The sequence below is a fragment of the Girardinichthys multiradiatus genome, chromosome 14 (genome assembly GCF_021462225.1).
Source record: "Girardinichthys multiradiatus isolate DD_20200921_A chromosome 14, DD_fGirMul_XY1, whole genome shotgun sequence".
NCBI classification, from domain to species: domain Eukaryota; kingdom Metazoa; phylum Chordata; class Actinopteri; order Cyprinodontiformes; family Goodeidae; genus Girardinichthys; species Girardinichthys multiradiatus.
This window is the reverse complement of record NC_061807.1, coordinates 24,615,953-24,639,886: the sequence shown is the minus strand read 5'-3', so window position 1 is coordinate 24,639,886 and position 23,934 is coordinate 24,615,953. Positions and strand designations below refer to the sequence as shown.

Here is a 23,934-nt window from a genome sequence, read left to right as displayed (position 1 = left end):
GAGACGCGGTTATCTCGCAACTGGAGCATCAATTCTGGAGAAGAAATCCCACGTGGACTTTCATTCATTCTCCCCTTTGGCCAATGAAAAAGAAACATTTATGAAAGAAGTTTCTGGAATAGGAAGGCCAGAGATTTCACTTTACCGATTGAAGACGTGAGTATAACACATAACAGAAGAAAAAACCCTCACAGAGGTGTCAAGGAGACGGATTGCCACCCTTGTTTTTTTGTTCCAGTCGACTACTGACGGTCAGATCATGTTTTCCCTTTTGCCAAGGAGGCCAGAGGATGAAGACTGACTGCTCTTCTTGGAGTTAATTGTGGACGCGCAGTAACACCCCCCCGCCCCTCTCCCTCTGCTCAGAGAAGACTTCAACAAGTAAAATCCATCCTTTTATTTTATTTCTTTATTAGGAATAGAGTGGGCAGGGTAGAGTAGGTTTTAGTGTGATTTAGAATCGCCACTTATAGTTTAATGTGTTCTGAATTGTATGTGCATGCCATACATTATTGAAACTTGATTGCTGTGCGCTGTGAAACTGGACTGCTATAATAACCTTATGGTGAAAATCAACCAATTCTTTGTCTTCAACTTCATGCTTTACTAGCTTGCTGCCGAAGGTTTTGTCATCCTTTGTACTCTGGGTTTACAACTTTGCTTGGAGGAAGTTTTATGACCGCCCATGTCCCGCTGAGCTACACTTTGGGGAGTGGCCTCCCCGAGCTTCGCTCAACCATATTTCTTTTGTAATTTTGCCATAACTGCCATAACTGCTGGTTTGATTCCATACACACCCACTGCTGTTTGTTTGTTTGGTTTAGTTTAGTTAGATATCTTATGTTAGTAGAACTTTGCATGTTTGATTAGGTGAAGATTATTGAATCGGAAGAGCGAATTAATAAATATTCACATAGATAAAGAGAAGGCATTTGTGTTTATTTTGTGCAAGAATGATTTGTCAGTCAAAATAAGGTCAAAGTTCTCCACGTTTCGGCAGAAACGCTTGATTAAACAGTGACATCTAGTACATAGTTATCAACTATTACTGACAATTTACTAATTGTAATTATCAAGGGCTTTGAGCCACAATTACAATCCCAGAGGACACCTTTGAATTCAATTCATAAATTATGATTTTCAATTATAATTATTGATAAATATTAATTAATCAATAATCATAATCCCAACACACAGCAGTGTTTAAAGAAAGAGGTAGATTTCAAAACCATAAAAATAAAGAAAAGAAACCCTCTGGAAACACATTGCTGTGTATCATAGACAGGCACACACACACACAAACATGGCATTTTATTGATTGAGGAATGCCCTTAAAGTAATTGCCTTAAGTCAATCTAGCCAGATAAACTGTTTTCTTGCTTCATTAAAGGCAAACACGAGTTCTCCTTCAGTCACTCATTGTGAAGTATTAACTCCCAGTCCAATGACATTTTGATACAAAGCAGTCCCACAGATTTTAAATAAGGAGTTTTTTCCCTGCCTTTTGTCTTGTAAGATTTTTGTTCCAAAGCTGTCTTTTTCTTGTTCCTGCTACCAAGGATAGAAAAGCTGGTCAGAGTTGATTGGAAGATGGATGGAGCTAAATAGCTAAATGCTGGCCGATCCCGGGAGAAAACCTTTTAGACGCTACAAATAACTTGAGTCATGTCCAGATTGTCCTGTGGTCACATATCACATCATAGTGTTCCTTGCTCTTTGTTGTCCTAATCAATTTATGCCATTTTATTAATGCATATCTACCAAAAAGAATCAAATGCAATGATCCGACATGAATGCTCAGTTAAGAGTTTAGAAATGTCCAGATTTCTTGATAACTCTGCATGCAGTGGTGAAAATGTGCAAATGTGTGTTGTGTCAGAGTACTACTGAACAAAGTTAGACCAATTAAAAATCTGTAAGGAGGGCTAGGCATTAATTGTTTGAATGGCTTTCTCAGATAAAACTACAGTACTTAATCTCTGCACAAATCGTCTGACTCAGACAAACCAACTTTCAATGTATTATATGCCTTTACAGATTTAGGGTATAGAACTTACCCCTTGAGAGGTATAGAAAAGCACTCCTTACATATATGGTATTAGCAAAATAAGAATGTAATTTGAAGTAAACTGAATTTTCCTATAATAGTAAAAAAAAAAAAAAAAAAAAAAACATTCAGTTAAGGACAAATAAATGCATCAAAGATTTAAAGGTTTACCAAAAAATATATATATTTGCATTACTTCAGCTTTAGTTTCAAAGAGTATATCAGGTCATCCTAAAACTCCAAAGTTAGCCTTCCTGATCAGCCACCCAATTAGAAAATACTGCATTTTACAACTCAATCATTTATATCAAACTGTGCGCCGTTACGGGTAAGCACCATCTATTGAAGCTGGCATTAGTATCCAGTTATATGGAGCCAGAGTAATGAAAACAGATGTTTACACATTAGTTAGAGCATCCCTTTAGGAGACATCATTAACATGGTGGAATATATGGGTGGTACTGTACCTTACAGCTCATATTTGGCTTTATGTTTGACCAGCTTGTTCAAACCAGGGCTAGTACACATTCTTAGAGAGTATGGAACTTGATTTAAGTATTAAGTATTTTGAAAGAACAGTGATTCTATTCAAACAAGGTCAAGAGAATAAATCGAGATTCAGTGACTTGTTCATAGTTGCTTTGTTAGCTAGTACGACGAAGATACTAGCTATGAAACTGAATCACAGAGAAAATAACTGGTTTCAGCATGCAAAGAAAAACAGAAAGAAAGAACAGAAAGAAAGTATTATAAAATGCTGGTTGAGCATCTGGGAGCAGCCACCAACCCTGCTGTGACACATCCAATCGCCACATCCAATCTACAATATGCTGATTCTATCATAATAAAGAAAATTGGCTCAATCCCTGAGGAGAAGGGCCAAAATAGAAAATAATCCTGCCCTTGAAAACACTCCGGGCCTGTCTTTGATTAGATGATGCTATCTTTGTTTAGACTTGAGCATCTGGGACAGGACCATGTGTTCATATATTTAATTAAAATACCATTGGCTACACTGACAAAGGGTACTTATCTCATCAGAGTGCTCACCCTGGATTTTTTTCTCCTAATTCAAAAGATTATCTTTGCTGATTGGCCATAGAGGTGGGATGGATGGGGGCAATATATGGAATCTATTAGCCTGTCTGGCATCCACCTTGACTGAGAGCCAGATTTCATCATGCCATCTGGATTGGAGACAGAACTGTTTCACCTTTATTGCTGCACATATTTTTTTTTTAATCTTTCATCTGGAGAGGACTAAGGACTTAATTACACGTGTTTAACTGTCCAAACTTTGGAGTAACATTTTTATTTCTGGGCTATTGCTGAGCTATGTTGTACAGGTCCTTCTCAAAATATTAGCATATTGTGATAAAGTTAATTATTTTCCATAATGTCATGATGAAAATTTAACATTCATATATTTTAGATTCATTGCACACTAACTGAAATATTTCAGGTCTTTTATTGTCTTAATACAGATGATTGTGGCATACAGCTCATGAAAACCCAAAATTCCTATCTCACAAAATTAGCATATTTCCTCCGACCAATAAAAGAAAAGTGTTTTTAATACAAAAAACGTCAACCTTCAAATAATCATGTACAGTTATGCACTCAATACTTGGTCGGGAATCCTTTTGCAGAAATGACTGCTTCAACGTGGCGTGGCATGGAGGCAATCAGCCTGTGGCACTGCTGAGGTCTTATGGAGGCCCAGGATGCTTCGATAGCGGCCTTTAGCTCATCCAGAGTGTTGGGTCTTGAGTCTCTCAACATTCTCTTCACAATATCCCACAGATTCTCTATGGGGTTCAGGTCAGGAGAGTTGGCAGGCTAATTGAGCACAGTGATACCATGGTCAGTAAACCATTTACCAGTGGTTTTGGCACTGTGAGCAGGTGCCAGGTCGTGCTGAAAAATGAAATCTTCATCTCCATAAAGCTTTTCAGCAGATGGAAGCATGAAGTGCTCCAAAATCTCCTGATAGCTAGCTGCATTGACCCTGCCCTTGATAAAACACAGTGGACCAACACCAGCAGCTGACACGGCACCCCAGACCATCACTGACTGTGGGTACTTGACACTGGACTTCTGGCATTTTGGCATTTCCTTCTCCCCAGTCTTCCTCCAGACTCTGGCACCTTGATTTCCGAATGACATGCAGAATTTGCTTTCATCCGAAAAAAGTACTTTGGACCACTGAGCAACAGTCCAATGCTGCTTCTCTGTAGCCCAGGTCAGGCGCTTCTGCCGCTGTTTCTGGTTCAAAAGTGGCTTGACCTGGCGAATGCGGCACCTGTAGCCCATTTCCTGCACACGCCTGTGCACGGTGGCTCTGGATGTTTCTACTCCAGACTCAGTCCACTGCTTCCGCAGGTCCCCCAAGGTCTGGAATCGGCCCTTCTCCACAATCTTCCTCAGGGTCCGGTCACCTCTTCTCGTTGTGCAGCGTTTTCTGCCACACTTTTTCCTTCCCACAGACTTCCCACTGAGGTGCCTTGATACAGCACTCTGGGAACAGCCTATTCGTTCAGAAATTTCTTTCTGTGTCTTACCCTCTTGCTTGAGGGTGTCAATAGTGGCCTTCTGGACAGCAGTCAGGTCGGCAGTCTTACCCATGATTGGCGTTTTGTGTGATGAACCAGGCTGGGAGTTTTAAAGGCCTCAGGAATCTTTTGCAGGTGTTTAGAGTTAACTCGTTGATTCAGATGATTAGGTTCATAGCTCGTTTAGAGACCTTTTTAATTATATGCTAATTTTGTGAGATAGGAATTTTGGGTTTTCATGAGCTGTATGCCAAAATCATCCGTATTAAGACAATAAAAGACCTGAAATATTTCAGTTAGTGTGCAATGAATCTAAAATATATGAATGTTAAATTTTCATCATGACCTTATGGAAAATAATTAACTTTATCACAATATGCTAATATTTTGAGAAGGACCTGTATTTGCTACTACAGTAAACCTCGTCTTTAACTGATGCATCATTCAGTATAAACTGTATAAACCAATGAAGACGTGGACCTCTGCCAAAAAAAGAAAGTAAAAAAATAGTTGGGCATATATTGTACAGTTCATTTATTAAGTTCATGTATTAGTAAATTTATTTTTATTTCTACACTTCTCAGGCTTGCCTTCATAGTTTCTAATTTAGATTGTGTAAAGTGTCTGATGAATGCTAACATTTTTAACCTTTGTTAAGCCTGGAGTTAGGCCTTTAACGTCTGATACCTTTCTGAGGTTACATTACATGCCACTGTAGATGGGAGTGAATTCTAATCTGATTGCCCAGTAAATATGAGATGTTTTACTGGGCAAACCTTAGGTCCTTTGTGCAAAAAAGGGGTTGCAACATGTCATGATTTAATTCAATTTAATAATACTTTATTAATCCCAAAAGGAAATTAAATGTTGTTGAAGCACATATTATGCATGTTTCTTCAAAGAGCCGTTGTAGATTCTGATGGCTGTGGGCAGGAAGGATCTCCTGTAGCAACCTGTCTTACAGCAGAACCGAAAAAGCCTCTGACAGAAGATACTCTGTTGTTGTAGGACAGTCTCATGAAGAGGATACTCAGGGTTCTAAATAATGTTCTTCATTTTATGAAGAATCCTTGTCTGCACAGTCATCACAAGAGGTCCCAGAGGAGTTCCCAGAACAGAGCCAGGTTGTTAATTAGGTTGTTGAGCTTTTCTAAGTCCCTGGCTCTGATGCTGTTGTGTTGAAAGCAACAGACAAACCCCCAACTTTTCCTCAAAGTGTCCATTTTTTTTTAATGTACATCTTGAAAATGGCTTTACATCTGCGACCAAATCAATTTCTCAACCTCGGTCAGCCATTGAAGTTACCTTGCATATTTTCCTAGCTCTAACGTTTATGTTCACTGACAATCCAATCAAAGGCTGTGAAAATGCAGATGTCATTCTATGTCTGCTCGATGGCCCTGTTGTTACCAACTCGAAATCTGATTGGTTTTTGTTTTTTTAATTTACACTACAGCGCCCACACTATTATTCTGAAGGCCTCTTGGCAGGCTTCTTTGGCCATAGTGATACCCAATGGCTGACTTATGATTGATTAAAAGCTCTAAGATAAACTTACACTATTAGCAGCACAGCCCAAATAGTAAGAAATGAAAATAAAACATATTCATAAAAATATAATGAAACTTAACTCAGTTATTGAGAGAAGGCCTTGCTGATGACCAAACCCTGTTCTACATTATTTTGGCCTCCACGTCCATCATGAGAGGATATAAACATTAAGGAGGAACTGTAACTTTAGTTAAAAAGATATACTAATAAATCCCACAGTATTACAAAACACAAATACATCTGTTTTGTCTGTTGGATAAATAATACATTTTTTTTTTGTAATTCTTTTTTTTGTATAACCTTTTTGTGCATCTCCAAACCATCTTTTTATCTACAATGTTTCTGTTGTATATTTGTTTTCCTAAAATGTTTCATATTTTTAATGTTTTTTGTTTATTTTATTCTCTAGATATGTAAAATATATAGATGCATTTTGCATATGTGCTAAATTAACAAACACAAACAAAATAAATGGAGAATTAAACCATTCTAAACTGAAAGAAAAACCAGAGAAAAAACAACAGCACTGCAAAGTTTCTGGTAATGCCTCTAAATCAATTGAACCAAAACCAACTATTCAAGATCTGGATGACACAATTTATTCAACTAATCCCAGAACAAGATTCCAGCTGAAAAACGATTAGAAATACTGAAACCTTTACAATAATAAACTCTCAACCAGCTGTAGAAGTCACCTTGATTATGAGGAACACACTCCATGCTATAACCTGCAGTGGTACAGAAATTCCCCAGATAGCCATTATGGTTTTCCCAGCAACCATGCTCCATCTCCTGTGGCCTGCGTGCCTTGAAAATTATCTTTCAAATGAACTCGCGGAGGATTCTTGTGAATGCCACGTAACCTGTTTGCCTGTGGCACAAGGGACCTATTTCCTTCTCCTGGGTTAAATAAAATGTTGCGATAGAGCCTGGCATCACAGGGATTGGTTTAGAGGCTTTGCTGCTTACCCCCTCAATCATAAAACGAAACTGACAGGAAGAGATGAAGAATATTTATGAGCAACCAGGAGTCAGGGACAGGATATGCATGTGAAAGGAATAAAAATGCATGACGTGATGTAATTTATGAAAATATAGAACCCTTAAATGATACACAAAGTTACAAAACAGTTAATGTAGAAAACATATGTAAATGTAATCACTCTGGGAACTAGATGTTCAAATTATTAGCACAATTTACTTTCAACTGAAGAGGACTATGCTTTACTTAGCTACAGTCCAGTCATCTTTCTGTTTAGTCCAGGTAAGATGTTTTCAAAGTTGTCTGTAGTTCAAAAGAAAAACAATTAATGGAGTTGTAGCTTATGTCTTGTGTGTTGCATTAACACGTTTTACAGTGAACTGTAACCACATCCCAAAGGTGCTCTGTTGGATTGAGATCTGGTGACCATGGAGGCCATTTAAGTCCAGTGAACTCATTGTCATATTCAAGAAACCAGTCTCAGATGATTTGTGCTTTATGGCATGGCGTGCTACCCTGCTGGAAGTAATCATCAGAAGATGGGTACAGTGTGGTCATAAAGGGATGGACATGGTTGGCAACAATACTCAGGGAGGCTGTGATGTTGACATGATGCTCAATTGGTACTAAGGGCCCCAAAGTGTGCCAAGAAAATATCCCCCACACCATTACACCACGACCACCAGCTTGAACCGTTGATACAAGGCAGGATGGATCCATGCTTTCATGTTGTTGACGCCAAATTCTGACCCTACCATCCGAATGTTGCAGCAGAAATCGAGACTCATCAGACCAAGCAATATTTTTCCAATCTTCTATTGTCCAATTTAGCCCATCTGCCTCAAGGTTCGACGTGTTGTGCATTCAGAGACGCTCTTCTGCATGCCTTGGTTGTAACAAGTGTTTATTTGAGTTACTGTTGTCTTTCTATCAGCTTGAACCAGTCTGGCCATTCTCCTCTGACCTCTGGCACCAACAAGGCATTTGCGCCCACAGAACTGCCACTCACTGGGTATTTTCTCTTTTTGCGACTATTCTCTGTAAATCCTACAGATGGTAGTGCGTGAAAACCCCAGTAGATCAGTGGTTTCTGAAATACTCAGACCAACCCGTCTGGCACCAACAACCATGCCACGTTCAAAATCACTTAAATCACCTTTCTTCCCCATTCTGATGCTCGGTTTGAACTGCAGCAGATCGTCTTGACCATGTCTACATGTCTAAATGCATTGAGTTGCTGCCATGTGATTAGCTGATTAAAAATGTGTGTTAACGAGCAGCTGGACAGGTGTACCTAATAATGTGGCCGGTGAGTGTATAAGTCAAATATTTTTAACTGAATTATAGAAAAACCTTAAGTTTTACATAGTCTAATTTATTGAGCTTCCCCTGTGCAGCACCCACCCATGTTAAGAAATAATTTTTTTAAATAAAATTATCATTGCTTGAACTATGGACCTCCAGATTTTTGGGGGTGTAAAGATGATGTACACAGTGGAACTTTTCTCTGAGACATTTATCAAAATGGAAAACACAAATGAACATGCTATTCAGGAAAAGCAGATGTGTGCAACTGAAAAAATCAGCATTAACACCGGCTAAGCTGTGTTAATTTTATCAGAACTGGGATCTTGGGATTGCATTCATCCCCCTCTGGTCCAATTAGCATGATAAAACATTACATCTTAGCACCAAAATGCACTCTTCTTGGAATAATTAAAACTTAAGTTGTTTAAATCCTGACTTTCATATGTAAATATTTATTTGCAAAGCTCTATGGAAAACATCTGCATATATATGGTTCATTATAATCATCCGTTCTGGGTGCCAATATCTGAGTTACATCAACACTCCGAGGGCTTAAGACTCTTAAGTGACAAATAGTGCCAAAATCCAGCTCTGTCTTAAATCAATGCTATCTATACTTAATAAAATGTGCTGGGGCTGTCCAGTTGTTTCAATACCCATAGCTGGAGATGTCATCGATTTACCTTTCATTTGGGATTCTGCCAAGGACCCTGCTATTGATTTCACATGAATGGGTGAGATATGAAATGTGGCATTTTCTATCATCACATCTCATCTACTCACACACTGCTGCTCACTTGGGATGCAGGTGTTTCTCTGGCTTCAGACACATGCAGATTACCATCCGCTCTACCCCACACACATGCAGTACCTGAACAACATATTTACAGCTGCAGGTAATGATTTGTGCCGAGATGAGAAAAAAGACATTGGTTTTCCAATATCATTTCGTCAGCCGGACAGCTCACAAATGGAGTCGGTGTCATGATTTGTGGGTGTTTTTGGGTTCTTATTATTATCATTCTTGATAGTTTTGAATCATCCTTCTGTTATTTTCCTGGTCATGCTTTAGTTTTTGTCTTCTAGTTCATGTTTTGTCAAGTTAGGTTTTTTTTGGGATCTGGTTATGCTTTAGTTTCATGGTTTACTAGTTGTGTTTAAGTTTGTATTCAAGAGTCTCTGTTTTGCTCCAGCCACATTTTGGTCTCTCCTGTCTTCAATCATCTTAATTCGGTTCACCTGCACCTAGCATTAAGTCTCCTCGTTTCACCTGGTTCTTGTTCCATATATACACATCTGTTCTGTTCATTCCTCACGGAAACATTTTGGATCACCATCTCTGTTCATGTCTGTCCTTTTTGATCATGCCAAGCCTGTTTTGCCAGCCTGCCCATGTCTGTTTTTGCCATCACCCTCTGGTAAGTTTTTGTTAATTAAATCATTTCATTTACCGTCATACTGCCTGCTCGTCTGCATTCCACGGTCCTCCGCTACACAAACCCTGACAGTCGGGTCCTTATCAGGATATCCTCAGTGTTTCGCTTTCCTTTCTATCCCTGTGTAAAACTATACACAAGGTTCCTTCTGTGGATTTTTTCAAGTAAACCACAAATAAAAAAGCACCAAGTTTAAAGAACACAAACTTTGCCCCACACCATTAATTCCTTAAAAATGACAAAACCACATAGGAATATGTATGTAAATGTGGTACACTTGTAGTCTCAATTAAATCTGACCATTGTAGCAGCAACTGTCAAGCTTGAAATTTAAAGGACATACAATTGAGTTTTTATAATACATTTCTAAATGTATGAAACAGTTTTACTAACAGTGTTCAACATTACTGCACTCATGAAAATGGTAAAAATAAATAGATAAAAAACATTTGCTATAAGCGCATGCCCAAGCTGGGCTCCTGTAACTATGCTAAAATACATTCATGTTGGTCCAATCTTAATCTAAACATGTAGAAAGATTCATTTATTCAGTTGGGAAATAAATCTCATGCTCAACTTGTTGTAAATACTCTACATACAATACATTTACAAGGTTGGAGCATATAGGGAGGGGCCTCTTACTTTTCTTATTTGCACAGTCTCTGAAGATTGTACAGATTTCTGTCTTATTCCCTCTTTAGTTCACCAAATATATCCTGCTTGAAAACCCAATAATGACTCACTCTTAGTTTACTGGTAAATTGATGATGCCATGAACCCGGACAGGTTCCACAGGTTTTTGAAAGAGAACAATAAGCCCATAGCGTCCAAGATCCTCCACCACACTTTACAGTGAGTTTCACAAAAGCTTTACACCAGACCAACCTGGAGTGTTTATTGAGATTAATTTTGCCCTGAGCTGACCAAATCTTTTGCCCCAGGATATTATTTTGTGTTGTTAGCATAGAACATTTTTTTTTTTCCTGGTTGTGACTTTCAAACAACCAGTTGGCACAAAGATAACGTAATAATCGTTAGAGAGCTCAAGCGACCGCAACACCCACCTTATTTATTTAAAAGGGACAGTGCAAAAAAACTCAACACAAAGACTTAAGTCTGTCATATAACTATAGGTTTAACCATTGAAGCTAAATTTAAAGTCAATATTTGAATAATAGTACAACACAAGACTAAAACAATAAATCCACAAGTTTTCATAAACAGCAGCTTAAAAGTACATGATCAATATGCAACAGTCCCTTACCTTGAGTAATGCGACAAAGATGCCACTCTTTCCTACAGTTATCTGAAAAGAAGGCTTAAAGGGTTGTTTTTAAACCCATATTGTCCCATTCTAAATATTCTGTGTTTGATGGCAAAATAAACTACGGGTCCTCATCCAGCCTTGCCTATCAGAGTTCCAATTGTTTTAAAGCTTCAAATCATTGTCCCGGCACTAGGGTTTGGGAGGTTTTGGTGAGTAGCCTTTTTTTGTTATGTTGGGACCCACAACCATGGATTTCCACATTAAACTCCAGTACAGACTTTTTGGAACTTTCAAAATAAAGTGCATTAACCTTCTTCTGGCACAGCCAGGAAACGGGATAACTGTGGACTTCCTGTGATGCCGCTACACATATAAAAGCACAACTGTTGCTACATCCGCCCTCTTTCCACACGGCCTTCGAGAAGGACCGGTCAGGGGAGAACCAGCGCGGTGATGTCTTTTGCTGGCAAAAATACATAAACTCTTCAACTGGATCCAAGGAAGCCATATGATCATCGATCATATGCAAATATAAGTACGGATGAAATACTGTCTGTGTATCCAGTATTTTCATTCACGAATGGGGGTAATTAAGGTACAAGCATTGCTCGACTGTCTCTCCGAGCCCCCTGCAGATGCAAACGGTGTTTGAGAGAAGCCCCTGCAAAGACGCGGTCTCCCAGCCTGGAAGGAAGACAGCAGAGACCGCAGCGGACAGGACGAGCCGCCCAGCTACAGCTCCGGAGCTAACCCTTTTGTTCATAGAACGAATGCACTTTCAACCCCCGAGAGGTTAGCTGAAAGCTAACCGCTTGTTGACTGTGGACGTTTCTTCAAGCTTCGCCCCTTGGACAACGTTTCCTCACCACGGTTCATGAGGTTAGGTGTTTTGGGCACAGACAGATTTAGGATGAAATGATCTAAACGTTTTTCATTTTATGAAGTTTGTGTGAAACTCGGCTATCTTAGTGCTAGCAGGCTATCTGCAGCACACGTGCCGGTTTGCATTCTTTGTATGTTTTAAGGTTAAGATAAACATTATTTAAAGGGTGATTTTAAACAGAATATTGCTCATAACGTGCCGTCCGCGCTTATGCATTTTAACCCTTTTATTAACCCTGGTATTTTAAAGGTATGTGTTGATTCTGGTGCTGAGCTATCCACTTCTTTGTTAGCTTAACTGCTAACCAGTAAGAACACGTGCTTGCTACTAAACAGTATTCAACAGAAAGGTTGTTGGTTTTCAAGCTAGTGAATAATAGTTCCTAAACATCATTTACTAAATTTGATATCTAAGTAAACACCATTAAGCCCAATTTCTTCAGAAAGATTTGGCTCTTTTCCAAAATACTCCCTTGATAATATTTCTTCAAATATTATTTCAATAACTAAAGGCAGCTAATTAGACACCAATGAGAAATGGTCATCCAGAAGGTTGGTTTTATAAAATAATAGTTTATCTGATCTTGCATTGTGAATGGTTGTCAACGCTTGCTGATTATTGCCTAAGTTAGTTCCAAGACTAACTTGACTTCATTTCCAGATTCTTCAAGATAATCCTTGGTTAAACATTGCATGGTAATGTTGCATCACTCTTTTTGGTCATGATTTCCAATCATCTTTAATCAACTTGTTTATATTGTACATAGCCCATTAGTCTTTGTTATTCTTTAATTCTTCTTAGTAGTTTAATTGGATTGTTTTAGCATAGTAAAGAGTTTGTTAATTGAAATATGTTTGACTTTGATTTGACTTATTTTTGTTAATAAATTCTTGTATTTTAAGAAATTGTGTGAATTCATTCCATATATGTGCAGAGTTTATGCTGTTCAATAATGTCAAAACTCGTCTCACACCTTTCTATTTTGTCCTAATACCATCGCCTTACTGGGCTGGTATTCACAGGGCAACCGTTAACAGACCGAAATATTATTTGATAAAATATTAAAATATTAATATTAAATATTAAATAATATTCTCAGATTCATAATTACAACAGTTGTATGCGAAGTTAAGGATCAGCACATTAATGCCTCATTTATCCTGCTTGTTCTCTTGTCTTTACCTTTTTGAAGCATAAGAATAATGGATCTCTGTCCATCTGTAAACATGCAGTCACTGAATATTAATTAAAACTTCAGAGACATTAGTCAACTAAAAATAAGTATTTCATTTACATTTATTTTCTATGAGATGTTGAAAGCACCTGTCATCGCAGCACCAGCATTTTGTAAACAACTATTTCTTAAACTGGGATTGTTTTTCTCTACTAGATAAATGTACTTTATTTAAATGTTGGATTTAAACATGACATTTATATTTATAAATGTGCCAATAGGTGTAGAGGGTGTTGTATATTTGTTGATGTTCGGGTATATTAAAGATTAAATCAGTCAGTTTACAGGCTATTTGAGGTTTGGAGTCTACTGCAGAAGGGGCCTGAGTAAGGCAATACCCTTAACTGTCAGCAAGAAGGATATCACCCTTCACAGGGATTGTCCAGTGAAACAACTTGCAACTCTTTGACTCTCTCTCAAGAATCAAAATGTGGTGCTTCATCCATGGCAAGCATTTCAGTTGGATAAATTTAACATATAGTTACAATGTGTTTTATATAATAAAGTGAAATTAAAACTCACAAATAAGTACTGGCATTCATCTAAAATCGAAAACATGTTATACCCTTATTTTGACCAACTGTGTGAATAAGGTACTTCAAAATGCACTCCACTGATTATGTTACAACATGGCATTGAACATCTTTTTGGCATTCTCAGTATCCCCAGCCACTGCTCTGTCAGAGTGTTTTGTGCCACGTGAGCATGTTACTGGACATCACCAGGGCCCGGGGCAGCTTATGAGCTTGTGTAAGAGCTTATTTATAAAATGAGAAGGGTGCCAGAGCCACATCTTCAGCACATTTCATGAACTCAGGTTTGCAAATGCCAGGTTTGCAAATGCCAGTCAAGGTGATATGATGTCTAGAGCACTTTCCTTCCACCAAAGTAATGTCTCTAAGTAATGAGCCATGCTTGGTGTAAGCATATGGGCCAGAGAAAGTGCTGCGGCACACACTCTTCCCCCTCTTCTTCATCCTGTGACCCAAGGTCTTGGCTGTAATGAGAGGAGCCACACATCTCTGGCAATGGTTCACAATGACAGCCATCAATGACAGCACTACCTCTGTGTAAATAGACGAGATCTTTAATATACGATTTTTTTCATGATTTATACTGCATATGTGTCCATATAAAATAAATTCCAAATTTGGGTTCTCAGATTCAATTCAATTCAGTTTTATTTATATAGCACCAATTCACAACACATGTTGTCTCAAGGCACTTCACAACATTCAGATACATACATTCCAATTAATCCTAACCATTGAACAGTGCAGTCGGAGTTAGCTTTTTATTCAAATTGGATAAAAAGTTTTTCTATCTAAGGAAACCCAGCAGATTGCATCCAGTCAGTGACTTGCAGCATTCCCTCCTCCCAGATGAGCATGTAGAGACAGTGGACAGTGACTGGCGTTGACTTTGCAGCAATCCCTCATACTGAGCATGCATGTAGCGACAGCGGAGAAGAAAAACTCCCTTTTAACAGGAAGAAACCTCCAGCAGAACCAGGCTCAGTGTGAGCGGCCATCTGCCACGACCGACTGGGGGTTTGAGAGAACAGAGCAGAGACACAAAAAGAACACAGAAGCACTGATCCAGGAGTACTTTCTATGGGAAGGAAAAGTAAATGTTGATGGATGTAGCTCCTTTAGTCGTTTCACCTAGAAATAAAGAACAGAAAAACTCTGAGCCAGTTTTCAAGGTTAGAGTCTGAAAGAGAGCACATAGAGTTTGTAACAGTTAAGCTTAGTCAATCGCCGTGTCTAGGAGAGAGAAAGTGTTAAACACTAAAGGACAGGGCTATGTGGATCATTGGTAGAGGGTGAGCATTAAGTTGTTGCCAGCAGAAGCTCGGACGATTCCCCTCTCCAGAAAGGTGTCACAGGTAGACACAGAGCCAGGCCATGTGTAGCTTCTAGGAAGAGAATAGAGAGAACAAGGTTAAAGCTGAAGTAACAGCAAATAATGCAAAATTGGAGAGTAGTGTAAGAATGTAGCGAAGAGGTGAAAGTGGTCGTTATGTCCTCCAGCCGCCTAAGCCTATAGCAGCATAACTACACAGATAGTTTCAGTTCAGATTATTTAGTTAAACGGCGCTTATTTACAACAATGTCGTCTCAAGGAACCCCACAAAGGGTCCCACTGATGGTCATTGTTATACTAAAAACCACAAAGATTGGGATACCTCTCTCTGTCAGACTGATTATAACCATTGGAAAAAAGAAGGGGTCATACAGGTAGCAGAAGTGGAGGGTGTGTTTGCACCTCAACCATAACTGAGCCGGTTTAGGCTAAACCTGACTCCCCCTTACTCCAACCAACAGGGATGGAGGAAGGCTCCCTCTCTGAAAAACTAAGCTACTCGAACTATAAGCTTTATCAAAAAGGAAAGTTTTAAGCCTAGCCTTAAAAGTAGACAGGGTGTCTGCCTCACGGACTAAAACTGGGAGCTGGTTCCACAGGAGAGGAGCCTGATAACTAAAGGATCTGCCTCCCATTCTACTTCTAGAGACTCTAGGAACCACCAGTACCCTTGCAGTCTGAGAACGAAGTGCCCTTTTAGGAACATATGGAACAATCAGATCTCTGATGTATGATGGAGCTAGATCATTAAGGGCTTTATATGTGAGGAGGAAAATTTTAAATTCTATTCTGGATTTAACAGGGAGCCAATGAAGGGAAGCTAAAATAGGAGAAATATGATCTCTCTTTTTAATTTTCATCAGAAGTCTTGCTGCAGCATTCTGAATCAGTTGAAGGCTTTTAACTGCATTTTGTGGACATCCTGATAGTAAAGAATTACAATAGTCCAGCCTTGAAGTAACAAATGCATGGACTAGTTTTTCAGCGTCACTCCTGGATAGGATATTTCTAATTTTGGCAATGTTCCGGAGGTGAAAGAAGGAAATCCTAGAAACCTGTTTAATATAGGATTTAAATGACATGTCCTGGTCAAAAATAACACCAAGGGTTTTTACTTTATTACTGGAGGTCAATTTAATGCCATCCAGGTTAAGTGATTGACTAAGCAGTTTCTTTTTTAAAGACTCCGGTCCAAAGACAACAACATCTGTCTTGTCTGAATTTAGAAGCAAAAAATGTTAAGTCATCCAAGTTTTTATATCTTCAAGACATGCTTGTAGTCTATCTAACTGGTTGGGCTCATCAGGATTTATGGATAAGTAAAGCTGAGTATCATCAGCGTAACAGTGAAAATGTATCCCTTGCTGCCTGATAATTTGACCTATTGGAAGCATATATATAGTAAAGAAAATTGGCCCAAGTACTGAACCCTGGGGTACTCCACAATTAACCCTGGAGTTTAAAGATGATCTATCATTTACATGAACAAACTGGAATATGTCAGACGGATAAGATTTAAACCAGCCTAGCGCTGTTCCCCGGATCCCTACAGCATATTCCAGCCTTTTTAAGAGAATATTATGGTCAACTGTATCAAATGCAGCACTGAGATCTAACAGAACCAGAACAGACACAAGTCCATTATCTGAGGCCATAAGAATATCATCAGTGACTTTCAGCAGAGCTGTTTCAGTGCTATGATGAGCTCTGAAACCTTACTGAAACTTTTCAAACAGGTCATTGCTGTGTAAATGCTCACACATTTGATTATCAACTATTTACTCAAGAATTTTAGATTAAATGGAAGATTGGATATAGGTTTGTAATTTTTCAAGTGATCTCGATCAAGCGAAGGTTTCTTAAGTAAAGGTTTAATTACAGCTAACTCAAAAGCCTGTGGTACATATCAATTTACTAAAGATAGATTAATCATATCTAAAATGGGGCTGGTAATCAGAGCGAACACTTCCTTAAATAATTTGGTTGGGATTGGGTCTAACATACAAGTTGAAGGTGTAGATGAAGCCAATATTTCTGATAACTCAGGAAGCTTCACATGATCAAAACAGTCCAAACAGAAATCAGGTTCTGTAGTTATTTCCAATGTTGTCTCACTTGCTGAGGATGAAGTAATCATCTTCGGGAGTATGTCAAAGATTTTATTTTTAATAGAATCAATTTTATTTAAGAAGAATCCCATAAAGTCATGGCTGCTAAGAGCTAAGGGAATGGATGGCTCAACAGAGCTATGACTCTGTGTAAGTTTAGCAACTGTACTAAAGAGAAACCTAGGATTATTCTTGTTCTCTTCTATTAATGATGAGAAATAAGCTGTTCTAGCTTGGTGAAGTGTCTTTTTATACAACAGTAGGCTGTTTTCCAGATTAAGTAGTAATCCTCTAGGTGTGTAGAACACCATTTTCTCTCCAATTTTCTAACATTGTGCTTTAAAGTATGCAGCTCTGAATTAAACCAAGGAGCTAGCCTCCTATGAATGATTACCTTCTTTTTCAGGGGGGCTGCATTGTCTAATGCATCACGCAATGATAAAGAAACACTATGAACAAAAGAATTAATTTGTGAAGGGGCAGAAACAGAATTATTGCCCTCCATTGTGCTTTTCAGTGATAATGAGGAAATTAAAAGTGGAACAGATTCTTTATAGGTTGTTACAGCATCACCTGATAATGATCTACTATAATGAAATTTTCTTTCAGGTGTGGAGTTCTCGGTTAAATTAAACTCAAAGGTTATTAAGAAATGGTCAGACAGGACAGGGTTATGAGAGAATATTGTTATGTCTTTACACTCAATGCCATATGCCAACACAAGGTCCAGAGAATGAAGACAAAGGTGGGTAGGTTTGTTAATGTTTTGAGTAAAGCCAATTGGGTCTAAGATAGCATTAAACGCTATATTTAGGCTATCACTTTCAGCATTAACATGAATGTTAAAATCCCCCCCTATAATAACTTTATCTGTATTTAACACTAAATCAGATAAAAGGTCTGAAAACTGATCTAAAAATTGAGAGTAAGGGCCTGGTGGACGGTACAAAACAACAAACAGAAGTGGTTTTAGTGCTTTGCAATTTGGATGAGAAAAACTAAGGATTAAATATTCAAAAAAGTTGTAGCTATTGATTGTTCTGGGACTAATCAATAAATCGGACTGAAAGATGGTTGCTACTCCTCCTCCTCGCCCAGTATTTTGAGGAATGTGAAAATTTAAATAATTAGTAGGAGTTGACTCATTTATAGTAACATAATCCTCTTGCTGCAGTCAGGTTTTTGTGAGGCAAAATAAATCAATCTGATTGTCACAAACCAGGTCACTAACTAGCAATGTCTTTGAAGAGAGATATCTTATGTTTAGTAGGCCACATTTAATTGTTTTATTTTTCTTTTCGGTCTGAGTTGTGTTTATTTTTATGAGATTTTCCTGATATCCTCCTTTTAGATTATTTTTTTATCTATTGAATTTTGGCCGTGGGCAAGACACTGTCTTAATAGATGATGTTAGACCAATGAAGTTATTGTTTTTTATTGCAAAAATGTTATGTTATGTCAGTGTTGACTGCTGGCTTGACTGCTGTCCAGCAAACAGTCGTCTATACATCCATCAACCAAAGCTGCTTATCCATGCATGGTCTCAGGAGGTCTTATGCCTATTTCCAGCATTTAGTGGGCGACAGGTGAATGACACCTTCGACAAGTTGCCAGTCCAACACAGGGATACTTAAGACAAACTACCATGCACACACTAGGGCTGCAGAATATATTGCAAATATGTCAGTCCAATATTCATACTGCAAAGAACTGTTTGGAGTGCAATAATTGTTGGCTAATATATTCCAAGTGTTATAAACGTACATTTTACATGCCAGCATAGCTAGTTAGGAAAGAGTCTCACTGCAGCAACTGCTTACTCTGGACACAAATGTTAAAGAACACGAGTGATGGAAGCACAGATGAGTAAGAGAGGAAAAGGTAAATGGGTATTTATCACAACTGATATTATCACACCTAAGCACAATTTAGAGTATCAATAAACCTGACAGCCTTCTTTTGGAATGTGGGAGGCAACCAGAGTTCCTGAAGAGAACCCACACATGTATAGGGAGAACATGCAAACTCCATGCAGACAGAGCCGAGGCCCAGATTCGAACCCAGGACCTTCCCTCTGCAAGGCAACTGTGCAAACCACTTCGCTTCCAAGTAGCCCCATTAATATCAATATTGTAATTAGTTGTAATGTTACTGCAGTATGTGCATGCCACTTCCATCCTTCCACGCTTACCTTTATTCCCATGTCCTTGTCCAGCACAAAATGCTCTGGTTCACTGTGGAAGCTCCTGTTCATCTTATGGTTAAAAATAAGGTATCTAAAGAATGCATTGCTTTCATCTGCAATGGCATTGGGATATGAATTACAGCTTTTGAAATCACAGCTCCTCTATGGTACAGCAGAGTAGCGCATACAGAGCATACTGACCACTGCTGGGCCTGAATTGAGTAGCTAATGTGGGATATTACAAGAAACTGAAAGAGGAGGAAATAAAAATTAATTGTTAAATCATGTCCTTTACCCTTATCCAGAAAAAAAACAACACAAAGGAAAGCAGGGCCTTCAATGTTTTTAAATTATTCTGCAATTTATTTGTTTAAAAAGTTTGGCTGTTATTAGGTTAAAGCAGTGTTTTTCAACCCTGGTCCTCAAGGCCTCAATCTAAAACATGCAGGGCAGTGCACCTTGAGGACCAGGGTTAAAAAAGACTCGGTTAAATACTTTCACCAAGATAGACTAAATTTAAAATATTATTGTGCCATTTAAACTACTACCAGCTTTTGTTTTATTACTGTTTATTTAACAAATAAATAAATGTTATTTCTTCATTTCAGAAAAATAACAGAAAACACGTCTAGTTTTTCTCACTCCAAAAGCTCTTTCTTTAATAAGTAAAACAACAAACTTTCTTTATTTGTACAAGTGCCTGGTGCACATCAAGGCTCAGTTCGTCCCGTCCTCTAGTCCGAGAACGAGAGTTTTCTGAGTGTCGATACAAACGCAGAATGCACTATAAACCTTTCCAAGGGACTTTGCAATCCCGTCTCCTTGAAGTTTTGCTATCTACACAGTAGAAGAAAAAAAGAAAGTGGGAAAAAATCTCAAACAAGAATTGAAAACTTAGCCGGAAACAAAGCGAGCACGTTTCACAGCAATGCCGGAGTGTAATTTCTTTATATTTTTTATGTTTCTATTGAGATTTCTTGGAAAGTGATACAACAGAAAACCGGAGCAGTACAGAGCAAAATTTAGAGGCCAGCACAACAGAACAAAACTGTTCCTAAACACTAAATTTACAGAGAAAAGGTTTTCCCAGAACAAATTACAACAAAACCAATCAAATAAAGGTGAAAAAGCATATTATGTGCAATGCTAGTTATCTGTACAGTCATATAGAAATGTCATAATTCTCTCAGTTTTTTTCTCCCTCTTAACAAATGTTAAAAGAAAATAAATGACATAAAAACAGCTATGTTTGAAAGCATACAATCTATAATTCTTTCATGGCAAATGTCCAACGTGTAAGTTTTTTGTTTTGTTTAAATTTTTTTCTTATTTTGGAGGAACACTTCAGCAAACAAATGTGCTGTAACTGACCAAAGAGGAAGAAAATACTTCGAAAAGTTTATATAGATACAGAAGTATAATAAAATAGTCTTTTTTTTTTATTCCCCATTTATTCTGTTGAAGTCTATAAGTTCAGACTTTGGGAGTGTCCGGTTCCTCTTAACTATATCGCTGAAATCTAAATTTTTTGTGGGTGTCTCTTATTAGATTGAGACAAAACACACCAAACCGGAGAGGGGTTCGAAACGAGGGAGGTGGCTAGGGACACAACATCAACTTCTTTGAATATCTAACCAAAGATAGTCACTTCCGCTCCCATTGTATAGCAATTCTTAACCAGTTTGTGGTCATCAACAGTGAGCAGTGAAAGGACAGCTGTCTCAGTCTTCAGGACAACATTAAAAACAATGGGTACCACTGCCGACAATGGATGGACAAGAGTGAGGGAACGGGGAAGAGGACTTTGGGAAACAAAAGGAAATACAGGTTTGATGAGGGGTTTTTGGGCCTATAGGCTAGTGACCAGGTGCATGGGTTCTGGTTGAGCCTCTTCTGCAGAAAGATCCTCTCTGTTAGGGGTTGCGATGAAACCATCGCTGCTGCCCCGTCCTAGCTGGTAGTAGGAATGCAGCTGATGGAGGTGGTTACGGGAGCCCAAGTTGGGCATGCTCTTGTAGTAAACGTCATCCAAGCTTGCCTGAGGACTTTTGGCATCCCCACTCTCTCTGGAGCCATCAGTGGATTCTGCAGACACGTCGGGCAGCCCAGGCAACATTGGCATGCTATTGTAGAGGGAGTCTCTCTGGTGGCTGTGGCTGGGCAACGAGCCCTCGTCATGGGTATGCTCGTTGTTCAGTAAGGGGAAAAAGCTTTCACTGTTCTCCTGGGGGATCCTCCTTCGAGAAGATGAGGAGCTGGAGGCAGTGGAGAAGGGATGGTGGGGAAGTGGAAGAGGTGGTGACATGGACTGTTGGAGCTGATTGTGAAGGTTGTTGACTGCCTGAAGGTTTGGCGGTGGCCTTTGTGGCAACAATGGGGCATTGGACTCCTCGCGTATCAACTCCAGACCCAGGCCTTCGTCATGGTGGGTACCAAAGGTGATGTGATCATCAAGGTTAAGTGCAACGTTCATGCCTATCCCCACTCCTAATCCCATGCTATAGCCGCCGTCTTTGCCGCCGTTGCTAACATTATTGACCAGCTTGTTCATGAGGTTCCGGTTCTGCTCATTTGAGCGCTCATGGGAATTGTTAAGGTAAGAGGGGATATAGTTGGAGGTCAGCTCTTTCAGGATCTTCTTTTCCAGGGTTGTCTCCTTGTGGTTGTAGCCCCGATCAATGATCTGGACACAGTCGCTCATGTACTCAGCGCTGGCGATGCTGTAATTGTTTCCATGATTACCATTCAGTGGTAGAGTATCCATGACACTTGTATCCCGGGCATTGTTCAGGATTCCCTCTGCAATGAGAAACAAGGGTGTGGTGGGGTAGTGGTAAGGGATGGGGGTTGTTGGCAAATGTGAAAGGTAAAATCTGGTGAGTACAAAGACATGTTATTTTTGCAAAGGCAAAATAGCAAACAGCAAAGTATTTAGTTTCCTTTAATACTAGGACTCCCAGAATTCTAACTCTACTAGAACTCCCAAGACCGTCAATTTGACGGCGAGCATTCTGGATGCAAGGGCGGTGATAACGTCATCAAATTACAAGCAGTCAGAATGCTAAAGGTTTTCTTGCACGCTATAAAATTATGGTTTTGACAAGAATTAATAATAGTATTTGATCAAAACCTATAAAATGTTATTATTATTTATAAATAGTACTGAAAAATTATACAGAGTAGCGGGTACATTTAAAAAAAAAAGCTTTACTAATCTGACCAAAAGCGGGACAGCTCCATGTTACAACCCCCTTTCACTCCACGGACATAAACTAGTGCTAAAAATGCAATCATCTCCTAAATCTCTGCGGGCCTCAGCCACAGTGCAGCCCTGAATGTGGATGAGCATTTCAGCATCCACTAAGCAGAGGAACGCGGTCTGGGCATCTTGGATCTGGCGCTCTGTCAAAGCGTTCTGTCTCTGACGCCTCCCTCTACTTTCTTCCTCTCCTACCACTGTCCACACAGTGACATCCTTTCCTATCTCCCCTCCCTCCCAGGTGAGTGCTTGTCTTGCGATAAAAACGCTGTAAAGTGCAGAATAGATTGTTGTTACTGGGCTACTATATCTATGACCTTATTGTTTATTTCTTTGTCCATTATCAGTACCTTGATTTGTAGTTTCTCTCCTGCCAGGGAGCTGGATTGCTGGGTTTATAGCTGGGCACTGGGGACCAGGCTCGTCTCCCTATCTCTGAACCTGCACTGATTGTGGCACTGTTGCTATAGTTTATATATTATTAGTTCACTAATCTGTAAACTATAGCCTAAAATGATAACATTGTTACATAGGCTAGTCTTTTACTATCTTGAAATAATGCGCCACAATCTCCTGCTAATGGGATGACTCGTGTTTTTTTTTAGACGGGGGAGGCTCACTCTCTGACCCGCTGTCACTGGAACTGAATGCTGACCAAGAGCTGTCAGAATCCCTCTCGACCCAGAATCACGATCGTCTAATTTTTGAAGCATTTCCAATGTCTCTTGAGCAGAAAATATCCTTCTAGAAGCCATTTGTAGGATGCCAACAATCTCCTTCTCACATTGCGTTCTAGAGTGGCGGTTGCTAGGCAATGCTCACGCATATACTCAGCCGCGGGAAAAAAATATCAATGTAATTAATACGGCCATCAAAATAGCGGCTGTGGTAGTTAGAGGTAGAAATACTTAGATCTTTTATTTACTTAGTTTTTTTTATTTTTATTAAAGAGACATAGGAATACACAAGGTTTAGAAAAAGTCAGGATGCCAGGAAGATAAGAGTTTTAATAAACCAGAATTATGGCATGTCAAACTTTCAAAACCGTCTAATTGACGGCCCTGGGAGTTCTAGTGTTAAGAAGGAAAAGAAGCCTTCAGTAAACTTTAAATAGAACTTAAATAGTAAATAGATCTCGCAGATTTTGGATTAAAAAAGAAATGCATTACACATACATACTTCACAGGTGCATCTCAATCAATAAGAATATCATTGTAAAGTTAATTTATTTCAGAGTCAATTTAGGTCATTCTGTT

The 23,934-nt window shown here is 39.0% G+C and overlaps 1 protein-coding gene across 15 annotated transcripts in view; it reads right to left on the bottom strand.

The window, feature by feature from the left end:
* Nucleotides 1-20,048: 20,048 nt before the first annotated feature.
* The window catches only part of LOC124880236 (adhesion G protein-coupled receptor L3-like), a 357,339-nt gene continuing 353,453 nt past the window's right edge, over nucleotides 20,049-23,934 (bottom strand). For 12 of the 15 annotated variants that reach the window (XM_047385204.1, XM_047385208.1, XM_047385209.1 and 9 more), the window contains one exon: nucleotides 20,049-22,218. In XM_047385204.1, the coding sequence (XP_047241160.1) occupies nucleotides 21,269-22,218 (950 nt within the window). In that variant the 3' untranslated portion in view covers nucleotides 20,049-21,268. The remainder of the gene's footprint in view (nucleotides 22,219-23,934) is intronic. The other 3 variants (XM_047385217.1, XM_047385213.1, XM_047385214.1) reach the window with 1 other exon arrangement.